We start from the raw sequence: 17,341 nt of genomic DNA on the forward strand, positions 1-17,341 counted from the left end.
TTTTCACCTTCAAATAAAAACGTTATGTAGCTTATTTGCCTTCTGAAATCCGAGAAGGGAAAAAGAAAAAAAAAAACACATTTCCCCTTTCAAATATCCAGTTTTGATCTCTGTCAAGGGGCCTCTAATGTGCTTTTATTTTCTCTGTTCAGTTACCAGTTTCCTTTGTCAGGCCTGCTTTTGTCCTACAAAAATAAAAGTTACCTCTCTCCCTGTTCCAGAGCCGCTTTCAAAAGCAGCCAGATGTTAGCAACTGCTTAGGGAGTGGCTTCTTGCTGGCTTCTCTCCGCCGGGGACTTGATCTAAACGTTGGCTTTTGACATGAAAGTGTCCGAGCAGTAGAAAGACATTTACAAAGCGCCAAGGCTGGCGGCAGGTTCTCAGGGGCCTCGCAGCGTGTTCAGAGCGAGGGCTCCGGCCGCACGCATTCTCTCCCCCCCCCCCCAAAACAAACTGGAAGGGGAGGGGGAAAAATCCATCCCCTCCACACACACACACACACACAACTAATCTAAAAATTATATACCGCTGCTGAAAATCAGGGTCAAATTTGGTAGGATTCGTTTTATAAAAGCCCAAGCAGGAGCAAACTGATGATTTAAAAAATATATATATTTTTTTTTAAAGGGGGGCAGTTGTCAGGCCGCACGTACCTCGTACCCGAGGGGCTCTGCACGAAATCTCAGAGCGCACGCTTTTCGCTCGGAATCTTAGCACAGAGACCGCGCTCTCCCTTGGGTCCGTTTCGAGTGCAGGCAGAATTCTGCTGGGGAAGTGCACGAGGAGATGTCCAAATGCAATCCTCCCCAACCAAAAAGCACCTCCGGTCACATCCCCTCTTAATGCACCACACACTCTCACACACGCACTCACACGCACTCACACGCACGCTCTGCGATACAACGTGCAAGCTTTTAGTTGGGGCATTTTTCACACCGCCGAGGAACGTGGGAAGCGCACGCTTTTTAACCACACACATCACTTTTTGAAACTGACCTGAAAAAAAAAGGTCTCCTCAGCTTTGACGAATGTCCTCCCCGCCAGCCCCCTTCCGGAGTTTGACGGTCGCCTTGCCTAACTGTTCATGTGGAGCCAGTTCCACGGGCTTCCCCAGTCCGGCTACAGACGGGCGAGAAAAGCTTTGCTCGGGACCGTCCTCTAACCGGGGGCAGCCGAGGTCGAGGCCCTCACTCCGGCCCAGAGCTCTGCAGCTGGCAGGGGAAGCACACGAGTGGCGGGGCGGCCCTCGGGCTTGGAGCAGCGGGCTACGAACCAAGGAAGCCAGGGCTCAGTTCCTGCCGGTGGCTCCTTGTGACCCTCCCCTGCCTTGGACACGAGCTGAGATCACGAGCCCTCCGGGGACGGGGAAATATCTACGGTAAGAACATGCCCTACTGGGTCAGACCAGCATCCAGTACCCGCTTCGAAATATTAACACAAAAACGGTTTTACCAGCAGACTGTGAGTACCTCCAGCACCGTATAAGCTGGCCCACGCGCCAGCTGCACTTTATAACTCAGTTTGGATACTGGCTGAGGACTGGCAGGGTTTGTTTGGGGTTTTTTTGCCAGGAACAAAAGTTAAAAAATGTAAAACACAGGTGCTCTTTTACCACAGTTGGCCTTAACTCTACGGCTAGGGTGGCCATCTTTTCCGAAGATCTGGACTGGACACGGTGGGGGGGGGGGGGGCACTGCCCGTCTCGGCCCGCGCCTCCCGCCATTGGCCGCACGGCATCGCCTCCGATTGGCTGGAGCACCTGCCCATCACGCCCAGGGGCGGGAAGTGACTGGCACGAACGCCGGGTGCCTTCCCTCCTCCGGCACACTATGGCGAGGCGGAAACTGCCGTTCATCCTCTTCCCGTCTCGACGGCGGGCTAGAAACGGGCCTGCGTGGGTTACCGGACATCACGGTGTCCGATTACCTCTGTAACCGGACAAGACAGCTGGTCGCCCTGTCTGTGGCCCACGAGTTCCACACATGGAATCACAGCAGTTTCCGTAGTTCGTTGGGAACCAGTGCTGGGATCCTGGCGCCACGAGATTTCACTTGCGACTATCAAGGGCTAGCCCCCTAATTTAACAGGCCCTTGCCCGGAGGTCCCAGCAGCCAACGGCGCCGAGGCCGGGAGCCATGTAGCGGGACTCCTTCCAGAACCTTGGATCATGGGCTCCAAATCTGTGCACCGGGTGGCGCTCTTAGCGATGAGCACAGCTCCTCCCCGCGCCCCCCCCGGGATATGAACATTGCCTCCGCAGAGTCCCCAGCCCCAGGGTGCAAACGGTCCATCTGGTCAGGGAATCGAACCAGGGGGCCATCCCTCGGCCACAAAGCTAGCCCTAGTGCAATACCTCTTAATGGACCCAATATAAAAAGACAGCAGTACATGACTTTTCGGGACCACACGAGTCGTGCCTGAAGACGGGAGATCCAGTTGCTTTCAAATGCTCGTTTACTACTCTGCCATTTCACACTGGTCCATTCATTTATTTATTAAAATGTGTCACAACCTATTAAGAGAATTCAGTTTTATCCAGGGCCAATGCAGCTCTCTCTAGATTTAGGTAACTTTATCCCAGGGCACCACCCCCTCAGGGTCTCTTATAAAAACCAGAATTGCAACAGCATTTGAATTCGCCTAGGTCAGAGTCCGAGCATCCATCTGCAATACCAAGGAAAATCTTAATCTAGTCCAAGGACATGCTAGGAATTTTTTCCTAAACACAGCTCCATTAACCTCTCAAATGCCCACCCTGCAAAAAAAAAAAAAAAATCACCCGTCATACAGTAATACAAGGTTTGGCTGCCCAGTGTTCGGTGGCAATAAAGCTCATCTACCCCCCCCCCACGGGTGAACCTCACCGCACCGCAGCACGCTTGTCACAAAATATGGCGGCACTGAAGTTTGGTCAGGCCTGTGACGAAAATCCAGGTCCTCGACTTGCTTCAAAAACCGGGCTTCCCCCACACAGCAGCGCGGCCGTCATCCAGGCCGGCGGCTAATGGATGGGTTTACAAGCATTTCCGGCCCGAGACCGCGCGTTAAGCCAAGCCGAGGTGCAATTCCCCCATTCTGCTCCACGGCTTTATAAAAAACGCCATCTTAGCCTAGAGAGAACGCCAGGCGAGCATCGGCGACCGCAGATACAGCTGCACCACCCTGGAAAGTACCACGGCATCACCTTTCAATAGTTTTCCCATAAAAGCTGAGAAAAACAGAAGCACCACTCGGGTATCCGGGAGCTTCTAGGAGTTAAGAGGCTACTAATCCCACGCTCGGCTATTTCTCCTCATCCGCCATATATGGTACCTGCTAACCGATTTGGAGGGGGGAGGGGGGAACTATTTTAAGCCTAATTAACATGAAATTTTCTAGAATGCAAATGCTTTCCCTTTTAGACATAAAACAAAATGCCATGACATTTCTCCCACCCATTTATCATAAACAAGTTAATTACTGTGTAATAAATGGCTCCTGCTGGAGTCCCGTGCGCTTGCAGGGTATCAGAAAGCTGACTCAGGCAAATAAGGGGGAACCGCACAAAGTAGCGGTTAATGGCTTATGGCCTACTCGTAATAAAACAATGACTCCGTAAGAGCTTCTGTTGTCAATTTAAAGCTAAGCTATTTCTACCGGAATAACTCAATTATCATCAGCGGGCATCGTCTGTTTAACGTCTTTTGCAACCCAGTGTGTGGTTTGAACGCTTCCCACTGCCGTCTGGGACACGGATCCATACTGCGAGGCAGACCTGGCTAAAACGAATTACAAGCCGCATTTCATTCTGTCTTGTAGCATTTACTGAACTAAAGAGCCCTACAATCACAGCAGGGCAGTGGGTCGAGGGGGGGGGGGTGTGCGAGGGATCTTGGGTTTGCGAGAGATGTTCGGTTTCACAGAACATCAATGCTTTTAGTGCAATTTTTAAAAAGACAATTGTACCCAAAAGCGCACACATCCCAGGAGTCTGCTGTGGCAGCAAAAGTGCGCAGCCGCTCTTTGTTCTCCCAACCAGGGCACGTTTTGGCTGACCAATGGGACCTTTGGAGTGCGTTGCCTAAATTCTTTGTGAATGGCAGCCAAAGGGTAAACATCCCCCTGGCCATGCACTGCCGCTGTTCCTCCTCTCTCTGCCTTCTATGGTCACCATCCATTCCAACACTGCTAAAATATTATGCAAGGGAGGCTTCAGAAGACGAGGCTCCTGCCTGGTGCCAGGGTTTGCTGGAAGGAGGCGGCCGTTACCTGGATGCCACTGGGTTCTGCAAAAATGTTCTCTCTTTCTCCTCATCTGCTCTTAATTAGCTTGAGTCGCTGGCATCCAGCATGGGAGGGGGGGGGAAGGGACCCGTGAGCCCCAGCACTGCTCCCCTCGCACACTTAAAAATGTACCTTCATGGGCACTCGCAAAACGTAACTCATACCCTTCCCGGATAATGCCTCTCTATTTCAGCGTGCAGTGTTAAAATCTAGCGTCTGCCCGCACTGAAACATAGCATCTGGCGTGCCTTGCCCAGCTCCCCGGACACTCTGCTGAGAGGCAGAATAAGGGCACGCACAAGTCTACCATCTCCTGCTACACAACCTGGTTTTTGGAGAGAGGGGGGGGGCGCAAGAATTCACGGGACTGCTTCTTTGGTACTCTTCTGGTTTTTTTTTTTTGTTCAAACCCCTTGTGACATATTTGCACACACACACGTTTCTGATGCATGAAAACAGCTGTAGCACAGGTTTCTGAAAGCAAGCAGCACCCCCTTGCCAGGATTTGACAGAACGTATGGTCAACAGAGACGTTTTCCCACTGGCACAGAATGGGGGGGCCACTGGGAGGGGAAGCTATTTTGTGGCACGACCGGCTAAATCAATATTTCTAAAACCTTCACACTTCAGTTTTATCTATGTGGGAAACCAAAGTACTAAGGTTAACAAAAAAAAAAAAAAAAATCCTCTAAGGTGTGCTACTGTTTAAGCTGTTCCATGAAATTATGAAGAAATAAAACGATGACTTTTTGTTGGTTTAAATCTGTCCTTGCCGAGTGGACCACCTAGGGTTTTAATTCTTGTGATGTGTATGCTGGTAGCTGTTTGAAATGCAATCCTCTCTCTTTCCTAGCATTAACAGTTCTGATGTTACTACAGTACATTGCAAAAATAAAATAATTCAAAAAAAAAACAAAAAACCCCAACCCAGGGTGATATTTATTCAGCTGAAATGCTTTCTGAAAATTAAAAAAAAAAAAAAAACTCTCTCAGCTTTTAAACCAAACATTTTCCTTCAAGCGACCCAAACAAAATGCATTGGTTGGTTGGCTGGCGAAAAGCTCGGATGATATTCAACGCACAAGTCACAATGAATGTGATGTTTTATCCGGCAAGAGTTCAGATCGCCACCAACACGACTGCTATCAAAGCAAAGGTAACTCCTGAAAGGGGAGAAGATGTATAAAACGCAAGGAGCTGGAGAAGCCCCTGATCCAAAATATGCCCCGGCAGCAGCAGCAGCACAAACCCAGGCGGAAAATTCCTTACGCTGCAATAAGCAATTACTTTTCTCTCTCCTTTACTGCCCTCTTACTGTATTAAGGATATCGCTCGGGGTCTGAGCGTTCAAACCACGGCCTCTGAAATTACACAAATCTGCACGCGGATCGCATTCGGTCTACAAGAAGAACGGAGGAGGAGGGGGGGAAGAGAGCCCGGCGCTCCGGCTGCTAGCCCGGGGGGGGGGGGGAGGGGGGCAGTGACTTTCAGGAGAAAGTAAGGACCCCAAGAGGAGCTAAATGACAGAGAGTGGGAAGGAAAGCGACAGACAGACAGGCACGTCCGTATCTGCATGTTTCCCCAAAGGCCATGGCTTGGGAAGCAACTTTCTGACCCCAAGCAAGTCAAACAGTCCAAAAAAAAAAAAACAAAACAGAAAGATCTGGTGCAGCATTTCCTGATTTACCCAGCGCTGACAGGGATTCAGCAATTCTCCCAGGAGTCAAGGAGCCTTTAAATGGGACATCTTCGCCCTGCAGCCTCCCGAGCAAGCAGTTCCCTAGACCAGGTCGGGATCACGCCGACCAGAGACGCCTTTCTAACCTGACAATTACCACAAAGCTAACTGCAGCTTTCGTGTGTGTGTTTCATGCTGCTGCCGAGGCAGTAACGAGACTGAATGGCACATTGGTGAACAGAATGTCTGGAGGCTTGTTTACCCCATTTTAAACAACACTGTCTGCATTATCGCACATTTCCAAAAAGGAGACTTTACGCGCACCCCCCCCCCCCGCCCCGAGCCACTGCTTTCCATGCAAATGGCAATTTAACGACTGCACATTCAGCCCCCAGATGGGGGGACCTGCCGGAGTGGAGCAGGCACTTTCCGCCTCCCTCCCAGCATTACCACGAAGCCTGCAGCTAATGCCACGGCCCGGGGAGTTGCACCCTGGCGGAGTGGGCAGCCGTCCTCTTACCTTGCAGTAACTCCTGTCCCTCCGCGATGTCTGGCGCGACCAGCGCGGTGTAGCCTTCCTCCGGGAAGCCCGGCTCGCAGGTGGCCCCGACCGTAAGATCCCCGGCGTCCGCCTGCAGAGAGGGGAAGGGGGGCGAGGCGTCAGACTCACTCCGGGACGCTGGCGATGCATTGCTGGGGGGGGGGGACCTAGCAATAAGGCAAAGGGGCCCTTTGCATGGTGCTGGAGGGCGCGGAATGCGACTGGCGGGCGAAGCACATGGCCAGGGCCCCCGGGCACACTCGGGCGGGGGAGGCCGTCGGACGGCTCCACGTGCTCCGGGCTCCTACTTCTGCGGATCTGCCGAGACCCCGCCCCAGCACGGGATGCGCTTCTGCGCCTCGGGGGGCTCTCAGCGAGGGAAGGCGGCGGGGAGCGAGAGGGAAGCGGGCAGCCTCCGGGCGGGGGGGGGGGGGGATTTTTTTTATTTTCTAACTTTGCAGTGCTATCGATTTCGCTCTTTGGAACCAGAACCCGGCCCGGATCCGCGCTGCCGGACTTCACAAAAGTACAGCCGGAATCCCTCGATGTAGGGAAAAGCCCCGGTCCGGCAACTTTCCTGCAGCAGCGGCCGGCGAGTCTCCAACAGGGGGAGGGGGACCCCCAGGGCGAGGGGGGGGGGGTCATCGCGGGAGAGGAGGGGGGATTCAGCCTCCCGGGGCTTCCAGCCCTGCAATGATGGGCGGTGCGGGGGAGAACAGGAGAGGCCGGCAGCCCGGGATCGCACGCATCATCACCGGGGGGGGACAGCGCGCTCCGTGCAGGGAGGGCAGAACCTCCCCAGCCTCTGCAGCAGCAGCTCCGGCAACTTACCCGGAAAGAGCCGGCCAAGCCGATCAGCAGCAACAGCAGCCGTCCGGGGCCCGCAGGCATCTTGCAGGCTAGCTCCGTCGATTCCCAGCCCCGCTCCCTGCCAAGCAAACTCCCGCCCCGCTCGCCCTCGCTCCTCCGCGCTTTTTTCCCCCCAGCTCTGAAGCACAGGTGAAGCGGAGCCTGGTGCAGCTCGGCTCGGCTCTGCCCCGCCCCTTTCCCCGCCCCCCCACTGACGCCAGGCCCCGCCCCCGGCCTCCTCCTCCTCCCGGCCGCAGCCCGGCGCGAGCGCAGAACGCTGGGGCGCGCGAGTGGCAGCCGCGGGGCGCCCGGGCAGAGGGAGCGCGCTGCGAGAAGGGGGTGCACGACGGCCGGGAGCTCCTCTCCCCTCCCCGCCCCCTCCCGGGGGGGGGGGCAGAATCCCGATGCATTGTGTTGTTTTTTTGGATGACCACCCAGAGCAGGCTGCAGGCGGTGACTGTTCTGTTCTAGGGGCACCTGTTCTCTTTGCTGTATGGGGTGAAGAGATCGCACAGCCTTGGCACATGGGCAGCTCTCCTCCGTGCCCAGCAATTTATTTATAATCCGGATTGCTAGACAACTAGGGAAAGGTGTGTGCAGGGTTTATGCTGCTGCAGCGTTTCTAACCAATTTGCCATCTATCTTTCAGAAGGATTGTTTTTAGCTCACTCTCGTTTAGAGAACACGGGCTTCTCCCCTGTATGTCTTTATGCAAATTCTGATCACAATTAAGCAGAGATATTATCCGTTCTGAATGCTGCAACATGAAAGTGCTCGCTATACTGGAGACAAATTCCTCTTTCTTAACAGGGAAGCTAGATCCATGATCAAAATGCAGTCGATGTAAGGAAACTAAGATTTTTTGTAGCTAAATTCAAGGCATTCCACTAGACTACAACATCTGCAGCCCTTTGATTCTGAATACGCCCCTGACAATCTGAACTGGCTTAGTTCTTGACCCTTTTTTTCTCCTCCATTAGTCTCAGACCTAAACAGTCCTTCCGTCTTGGGCACAGTCTTTTAAAATGTTGTGCATTTCACACGAATGCTTACAATGACGAGAAAGAGGAACCCGTCTCATGTATGTATGGCCATGCATTTGTTGCGTATCCTGTGTACAGATGTTGGATGTACCGGGGCTGATAATTACACGGGGTTTCTGATAACAGCAGCGTAATAACGGAAGCCATAAAGTAGGAGAAGCTTTCCAAAACTTGTGGTTTGTCAGTGATTAAAGTCAGAACAGAAAGACTGATTGGTTTAAGGGAAGCACCACATGAAAGCCTTTCACCCCCAGCCACAGGTTCTTTTCTGGGGGGAGGGGGGTTCCCATTATGTAATTATGGGAAAAATCTTTAGTAAATGGGCTATAGGTTTGGTAGGGATTAAAGCCACATGGTAGCCTCTGTGAAAAGAGTTGCGGGTCACAGTTCAGTTCCTTGCAGACAGGGGGTCCAGGTGCCAAAACTCACCGTCACAATCTCGCGCTCATAACCGGCACCGCTGCTTGAAAGCAGAGAAGCCAGGGTACACGGGCATGGAGACCCATTCTGCCGCCTTTCAGAAGCACTAACTTAACCAGAAAATAGATATTTAAGAGAAAAGTAAAAACAAAAAAAACTAGAAAATCCAAAAGAACTATGGGACAATCTGACCTTTCCAGGGCAGAGGTGAGAGCATTGGCAGTACTGCTGGATTCATGAACACTTGGACCAAGGCTAGTTGGGAGCAGGGAGGAGCCCTGCAGGTGCCCACATCGGCCGACGGACCTGGATGAGGCAGAGGCCCCCAGCTGGAGCTTCGCCTTTACCAGCAGCCCACGTTCCCCTTGGGTTGAGCCTTTGGGTGCCGGGGCCAGCGGGTCTTTGGAGGGGGGGGGGGGGGCTCTGCTGAAGGTGGAGGGATCTGTCGAGGTCGCCGGGGAGGAGTGGAGGCTAGTCAGGCGAATCTGGAGGAAAGCAATGGTCGGTGGCAGTTGAGGAACGTCCAAGAGTCAGGCCAAGGTCAAATACCGGGTATCTGATCGAAGGGAGAGGGGAGGTGCAGAAGAGGCAGGCAGACAAGGAGACGCAACTGGCCATGGGGACTGGTGAAAAAGACAAGGACTGCTGGAGCCGAGACACGGGAACAGGAGAACGAAGAAGCAGTAGCGACTCGGGCTATTTAGCAGGGAGACCTGTTGGCAAGGAGGAGATGCATCAGTGGTCTTTCACCGTGAGGTCATCAAGAGGCGCTGCTGGTCTTTTATTTATTTTTGGTTTTTATATGCCGGAAGTTCCTGTATACAATACATATCACTCCGGTTCACATTTAACAGAAATAACTATCTCCGGGGAGGCGGTTTACATGGAACATATCGAAATAATGAACGGATAATATATAATAAAGTACAATCTTTTCCCGCTGTGGGCCCTTTAAATGAAGCCATCGGGCGCGGGCGCCTTAGAGAGGGTTGGAGAGAGTATCGGCAGCGTCCCAACGCCAAGACCGTCGGCCGCGTCTGCCACGGCGAGGAGCAGCGACCCGCCGCGCTGGAGGGGAGAGTGGCCCAGCAGCGACAAGGACCAACTGGTGAGGCCTGACCCGGTGAGTAATTGCAGCGATTCGCGGCAGAAACCCGCGGACCACCAAACCCAAAAAGTACAGCGTAGTGAAGCTTGCGGTACCATGACTCCTCTATGGTGGCACAGTGTGGGGGGAGAAATTTGCCCGTGCTGTGGCCATTCTGTGGAGAAATGGAGCGCTGAGGTTTCCCGTGCTCTCGGTCTGTTCCTTCTATTAGCTCTGACTTCACCAGGAAAAAATTAGATTTAAGAGAAAAATAAACACAACAGAAATCAAAAAGAACTATAGCAGGGGTGGTCGACTCCGGCCCTGGAGAGCCACAAGCAGGCCTGGTTTTCAGAATGTCCCCAATGAATTTGCATGAGACAGATTTGCACAGAGTGGAGGCAGTGCATGCAAATCTATCTCATGCATATTCATTGTGGATCTCCTTGAAAACCTGGCCCGTTTGTGGCTCGAACTGTAGGACAGAACTGCTTTTGTTTGCTCAGTTGAATAAACAACTTGATAAAGAGTTATGAGACTACGGCTGCTTTCCATAATATTGTGATTCTGTCTGCCTCTGTACCTGCACGTAAATGGATTAAATGCACGATGCCTTAACATTTTAACCTCTAGTCTACAGTATAATATTTATAGCTGATAAAAAGAAGCCATAAAGTGCCTTTAATCTCCAAAATGATTTTGGCATGGCAATCTTCCTCATCTGCTTGAATAACATTTCATAAGGTAAGAAATTGTCAGTAAATCAGCAGTAGATAACCCTGGGGAATTTGTGCAGTTACCCCTGGATTCCTCTCCGTTAGGCAGTGGCTCAGTGCTCGTACCTCACTCTGTCTGCATGAATCATAATTTGGTGTCAGGCTTCCTTTATCTGAAAGGAGGGTCTCACTGCTATGTCTAAGGCTAGGCGGGCTTCTTTATAAGAGAGTCTCTCTCCTTTGTCTCAGGGGAGTCCCACTCTATTATAATGGAGTCCCCTCCTTTATAAGGCAATCTCACTCAGGCTTACATCATTAGCCTTATATAATTCATTGAAGTGTACTAACTTGTTAATACCTAGACTCATTTTATTATAATAGGCAACACTTGGCAGCAGGAGAGGACCTGAAGTCTCATCTGCATACCTTACCCAGCCGTCCCAGGAGAGGACTCCAGAGGTCATCACGAGCTATTCAGGCTTCTGTCTTCGCAGTCCCAGCTTCCAGAGACCCCACACTGCTTGCACCAAGAGAGGATCGGAACATGCGCACCTAACAGCATGCATGCCTCAAAACCCCTTACTATAAATTTACTACAGATCTGATACAGAAGGAATTTAATTCAAAAAAATAGTTAATAGGGTGAGTACAGTTCAGCTTGGAGAAGAGACGGCTGAGGGGGGATATGATAGAGGTGTTTAAAAGCATGAGAGGTCTAGAACGGGTAGATGTGAATCGGTTATTTACTCTTTCGGATAATAGAAAGACTTGGGGGCACTCCATGAGGTTAGCATGGGGCACATTTAAAACTTCTAGGAAAAGTAAAAAGTCATGGGATAGGTGGCGATGTCCTTTCGTGGATTGCAAACTGGCTAAAAGACAGGAAACAGAGAGTAGGATTAAATGGACAATTTTTTCAGTGGAAGGGAGTGGACGGTGGAGTGCCTCAGGGATCTGTATTGGGACCCTTACTTTTTAATATATTTATTAATGATCTGGAAAGAAATACAATGAGTGAGATAATCAAATTTGCAGATGACACAAAATTGTTCAGAGTAGTTATATCACAAGCAGATTGTGATAAATTGCAGGAAGACCTTGTGAGACTAGAAAATTGGGCATCGAAATGGCAGATGAAATTTAATGTGGATAAGTGCAAGGTGATGCATATAGGGAAAAATAACCCATGCTATAGTTACACGATGTTAGGTTCCATATTAGGTGCTACAACCCAAGAAAGAGATCTAGGTGTCATAGTGGATAACACATTGAAATCGTCGGTTCAGTGTGCTGCGGCAGTCAAAAAAGCAAACAGAATGTTGGGAATTATTAGGAAGGGAATGGTGAATAAAACGGAAAATGTCATAATGCCTCTGTATCGCTCCATGGTGAGACCGCACCTTGAATACTGTGTACAATTCTGGTTGACACATCTCAAAAAAGATATAATTGCGATGGAGAAGGTACAGAGAAGGGCGACCAAAATGATAAGGGGAATGGAACAGCTCCCCTATGAGGAAAGGCTCAAGAGGTTAGGACTTTTCAGCTTGGAGAAGAGACGGCTGAGGGGGGATATGATAGAGGTGTTTAAATCATGAGAGGTCTAGAACGGGTAGATGTGAATCAGTTATTTACTCTTTCGGATAATAGAAAGACTAGGGGGCACTCCATGAAGTTAGCATGGTGTTACGAGCACGTGCGGTCGTCTCGGGCAGGTGGTGAGCCCTTGGGCCACGGCAGGACCCCAGGAGGAGCCCAAGGCCACACCGTGGGAGGTGAGCTGAGCAGGCATGTACAGAAGCAGGGAGTCCGACCCTCAGCCGGACCTGCGTGCCCATGGTAGCCAACACGGGGAAGTTGACTAATGAACGGTCCTCCGACTGTTCCCGGCCCTTTCGGACCTGCCGCAGGGAACGGCAATGGGCAGCAGGCCGGACAGAGGCGAGGGCAGACAGAGTCCTTAAACAGAAGACATCAGACGGGGCAGAAGCAGGCTGAAGCAGACAGAGACATCAGGACAAGGGCTGAAGCGAGACACTAGAAGGATCCAGGCGAGTAGGAACTCCGATGCTGGGATACTCACATCCGAAGCCCCCTCGGCTGGCAGAGGAAGACATCAGGGTACGGGCTGAAGCAGACACTGTAGACAAGGCTGGACGGGAACATTGCACTGTCCATCAGGGCGCCCTACTCAGCCCACCCGTGGGACTGAGTCACGGACCACCCTGTCCCAGACGCGCCCTACACAGCCCAGGAAGGCTGGTCGCGGACCACGCTGAGAAGGAGGGTGCGGGGAAGACCCAGGCAAACAGGAACTCCGATGCTGGGATACTCACATCCGAAGTCCTTACGGCTGGCAGGCACAGGAACAAACAACTAGGCACACGTCAAGGCAGACATCAGGAAACACGTCTAGGCAGACATCAGGAAACATTGAGGACCTGGACCGGCAAGGTTACAGACAACTGTAATGCACAATCCAAAGGCCCGGTGCAAATGAACAGACAGTCCTTAAGTACTGGAGGTAGAAGGCAACTCCCAGGGAGGAGCTTGCCAGGACCGCCCACCGCTGGTCCTATAACTAGGGTAGAGAGCTGCGGGCCAGCCCCTAGAGAAACGGGCGTGGCTGGAAGCAGGAAGTCCAAACGCTGAGGCTTGCAAGCCACAGGCATGCCTCAGGAGCAGCTAGGCCTCTCAGGCCCTGGAGCAAGTCCTGGATGATGCGCAGGCGAGGCCCTGGCTTCAGAGCGGCCTCTGGAGGAAGGTAAGAGACCTCCTGCAGCGCAGCAGCAGGGGGGATCGCAACACATGGGACACATTTAAAACTAATCGGAGAAAGTTCTTTTTTACTCAATGCACAATTAAACTCTGGAATTTGTTGCCAGAGGATGTGGTTAGTGCAGTTAGTATAGCTGTGTTTAAAAAAGGATTGGATAAGTTCTTGGAGGAGAAGTCCATTACCTGCTATGAAGTTCACCTAGAGAATAGCCACTGCCATTAGCAATGGTAACATGGAATAGACTTAATTTTTGGGTACTTGCCAGGTTTTTATAGCCTGGATTGGCCACTGCTGGAAACAGGATGCTGGCTTGATGGACCCTTGGTGTGACCCAGTATGGCATTTTCTTATGTTCTAGTAACTAGGTAGTTAAAGTAGATTAATTGCAGTGTTTTGAGGGTCACTGACAAACAAAATAAATTATTTGATGAAAAGTACTTTAGATAAGCTTTACATCCCTACTCCCTTAGAAAATTTAAATCGATAGCAAATCAACAAAATTAAGATGCAAATAGCAGTCCAGCAGCGAGAGGGACTCTCCGGTCTTTTGCACTGAGTGCCACATGTATGATTATCTCCCAGCTGGTGAGAGCTCTAAGCCCTCGGAGAATGAGTTCGATCTTTGGAGACTAGAGTGGCAGACCTGGAGGAGCTTAGGGAGACAAAGAGCTATATTGAGGAGACCTTCAGGGACATAGCAGAGAAATTCCACCTCTAGTCTGGTAGCCCTGGCAATGCCTTGGATGAGAAAGGTCACCTAGAAGAAAAGCATAACTCTGGTGAGGCAGGAAGCAATCCTGTAGGTGGGACTCATGCCCTCAAGGTGATGTAGCATTCTGTCACACCGAGGACAGGGGCAGGTGCCTAGGAGGGAAGGGTTAGGAAGGCCATTATCATTGGTGATTCAATTATTAGGAAGGTTGAGAGCTGGATCACTGGTGATGTGAGGATCACTTGGTATTTGCCTGCCTGGTGCGAAGGTGGCGGATTTCACACATCACATACAGGCCGATTCAGTAAAGTCCGCGGGAGAGCGGACGAATGCCCGCTCTCCCGGCGCGCGCACCGGCCCCTCGCCGGTGCGCGCGATGCAGTATTCAAATTAGGTGGTGCGGTAGAAACGGGGAAAAGGAGCGGCGGCTGTCAGCGGGTTTGACAGCCAATGCTCAATTTTGCCGGCGTCGGTTCTGGAGCCCGCTGACAGCTACGGGCTCGGAAACCGGACGCGGGCCGAATTCACCTTTCTTTTTTTTTACTTTTTTTACTCTTCGGGACCTCCGACTTAATATCGCCATGATATTAAGTCGGAGGGTGCACAGAAAAGCAATTTTTACTGCTTTTCTGTGCACTTTTTTAGTGCTGGAAGAAATTAGCGCCGACCCAAAGGTCGGCGCTAATTTCCGAAAGTAAAATGTGCAGCTTGGCTGCACATTTTATTTTCTGTATCGCGTGCGCATACCTAATAGCGCCCTCAACATGCATTTGCATGTTGAGGGCGCTATTAGGTGCCGCGGGTTGGACGCGCATTTTCCTCCCCTTACTGAATAAGGGGTAAGGGAAAACGCGCGTCCAATAGCTCCGTAGGAGCGCACTGTACTGTATCAGCCTGATAGATAGGATTTTAGTACTAGGGAGGAGCCAGCTGTCTTGGTACATGTGGGTACCAATGACATAGGAAAAGTCAGGAGGGAGGTTCTTTTTAAAAAAAAAAAAAAGCAACTTTATTTATTGAGTTGCAAACATCATTACAAAAAAGAATTAGGCATAGCAAACTAAATATCATGCCCCACTTAGAAAACCAACTCAATCAGTAATTATCTTTTCTTGTACAAACAGTAGAATACTTCCCCAGACATGTCCCATACCACACAAACCAGACACACACTTACACACTAGCCATAAGTTAGGAAGCACTTCTGTGTGGCCTGGGATATAACCTCTACAGAAAACTAATGACCCAAATTCTTGCCTGTGAAAAAGCACAATTTAAAATAACCTCTGTTAGTAGACCACTCAAGAGGTGTGCTAAGCTTACAGTTCGTTGCTTGAAAAGTTCCATGCCAGATACCTGTAGCATCTGTTCTGTCCATTGCAAATAATTTAGTAGATTCAGAGAAATCCACATCCCCAGAAAGATTTTATTTGCTAGCAGCAGCACCATGGAAACATGTTTTGTGCCACCCTGAGGGGGAACGACCGATCTTTCATATAGATGCAAATAAAACACCTTCCCAGACCAGGCAAATGCACAATCCAATACCTTTTATCAAAAATGTACACACTTGATGCCAGAAAACTTGTAATTGTGCACATCCGGAGAACATATGACAAAGCATCCCTTGCTGCACCTTGCATTTCCGACACAAGTCAGAGTCCCGCAAGTTCGTTCAAGCCCCCAGCTCTCTAGTGAAGGACACCCTATGTAGCAACTTGTACTGTATCACCCGCCTACTGGCCGACATCAGCTTCCGATATAGTGATGTGAAAGCTGGCTTGATATGATTGCAACCAAACTCTGGAACCCGATCCCAGACAATCTTAGAAACTCCTCCAGTAAGAAAGAATTTAAAAAGAAGTTAAAAACTTATCTTTCTGAAAAAGCTTTTCCCAGTAAGAAATAACGATTCAATTCCAACCACGCTTCCTGACTAGCTCACCTGGCCGCAGACCGCCCTTAATATCTTTATTATATCTAACAGATGCCTGCTCTTGACAAATCCATTTGGAATCCAGCTACTATTCCTTCCTATTTTAACTATGTCACCTGTTCTTGTAATTTTATTTTAATTTAAACTTTTTAATTTTTTCCTTTTTTAATACGTACTTTTGTCTGTATTCAGTATTTTATTTTGTTTTTACTATGTATGCCCACCTTTGTAAACCGTTTTGACTACTTCCTAGTAAAAACAAAACGGTATATAAAAATAGTTTAAATAAATAAATAAAATATTCAGCAGCGCATCTGTGCCAGTAAGGGCTGGAATTTAAAAGACCTTTGAAAATTGGCGCGCTGAGCCAATTTTCAAAGGCCCGGCCACGCGCATAAACCCCCGGCCATGCGTGTAAGTCCCGGGGTTGCTGAAAGGGGCGGTCTGGGGGGCAGGGAGGGAGATCTGGGGGGTGGGGCAGGGCTAGAGGTGCACGGCACAGCAGCCATTTGCCGCTGTGCCGAGGGATCGCGCGCCGGCAGGATGCCGGTGCGCGCAACCTGCGCCTGCTCAAAGCAAGTGCAAAAGGTAGGTTAAGGATTTTGGAGGTTTAGGATAGGGCTAGGGGGCGGGAAGGTTAAGGGAAGGGGTAGGAAGGTTGGTATAGGAGATAGGGAAGTTCCCTCCCAGGCCATCCTAAATTGGAGCAGTCTGGGAGGGAACTGCGGAAGGCTGCAGGCATCGGCGCGCGCAGGTTGCACAAATGTGCACCCCCCTTGTGTGCGCCGGCCCCTGACTTTATAACATGCACGCCAGATATGGATATCCGGCTAACTTAACTAGCCGCTTAGTGGCTGAATATTTACCCCAGGATGCTGGGTTTGATGGATACTTGGTCTGACCCAGTATGGCTACTTCTTAAGTTCTTATGATCTATAGCAGCCTGGCTTGTTCTATTTTTCTAATAGGAGGTGTATTTGTGTTTTAGGGCCTGGTATAATATTTACAGTGTTGTCTTTTCATAGATAGGTAGTGTTTTGGTATGGGAGATTTATTACATGGTAATGCAGTCTATTCATGGCTTTCTGAGGGCCAAGCTTACACCCAACACACATTATCATAGGCCTAATACCATATGGGTTCCAAAGGCCTTTTTAATTTTTTTTTTTGCAGGGTTTTTTGGTTGGCATTACAGCAATGCATGTCCTTGTTCATGTAAAATCTGGTATTATAAATGCATAATTTTTAATTGTATGAGGAGAGGGGGTGACACCGAGTGGTTTGATTGGGGACCTATGCTTGCAGGGTTCTGAAGAG

The 17,341-nt window shown here is 50.4% G+C and overlaps 1 protein-coding gene across 2 annotated transcripts in view; it reads right to left on the reverse strand.

Annotated features, from left to right (window-relative positions):
- Positions 1-7,498, reverse strand: part of CDH4 (cadherin 4) — a 1,019,548-nt gene extending 1,012,050 nt beyond the window's left edge. For both annotated transcript variants that reach the window (XM_029611832.1, XM_029611831.1), the window contains exons 1-2: positions 7,314-7,498; positions 6,462-6,573 (exon numbers count right to left, since the gene is read on the reverse strand). In XM_029611832.1, coding sequence (XP_029467692.1) covers positions 6,462-6,573; positions 7,314-7,373 — 172 coding nt within the window. In that variant the 5' untranslated portion in view covers positions 7,374-7,498. The remainder of the gene's footprint in view (positions 1-6,461; positions 6,574-7,313) is intronic.
- Between the last annotated feature and the right edge of the window lie 9,843 nt (positions 7,499-17,341).

The sequence above is a fragment of the Rhinatrema bivittatum genome, chromosome 8 (genome assembly GCF_901001135.1).
Source record: "Rhinatrema bivittatum chromosome 8, aRhiBiv1.1, whole genome shotgun sequence".
Taxonomy (NCBI): Eukaryota; Metazoa; Chordata; class Amphibia; order Gymnophiona; family Rhinatrematidae; genus Rhinatrema; species Rhinatrema bivittatum.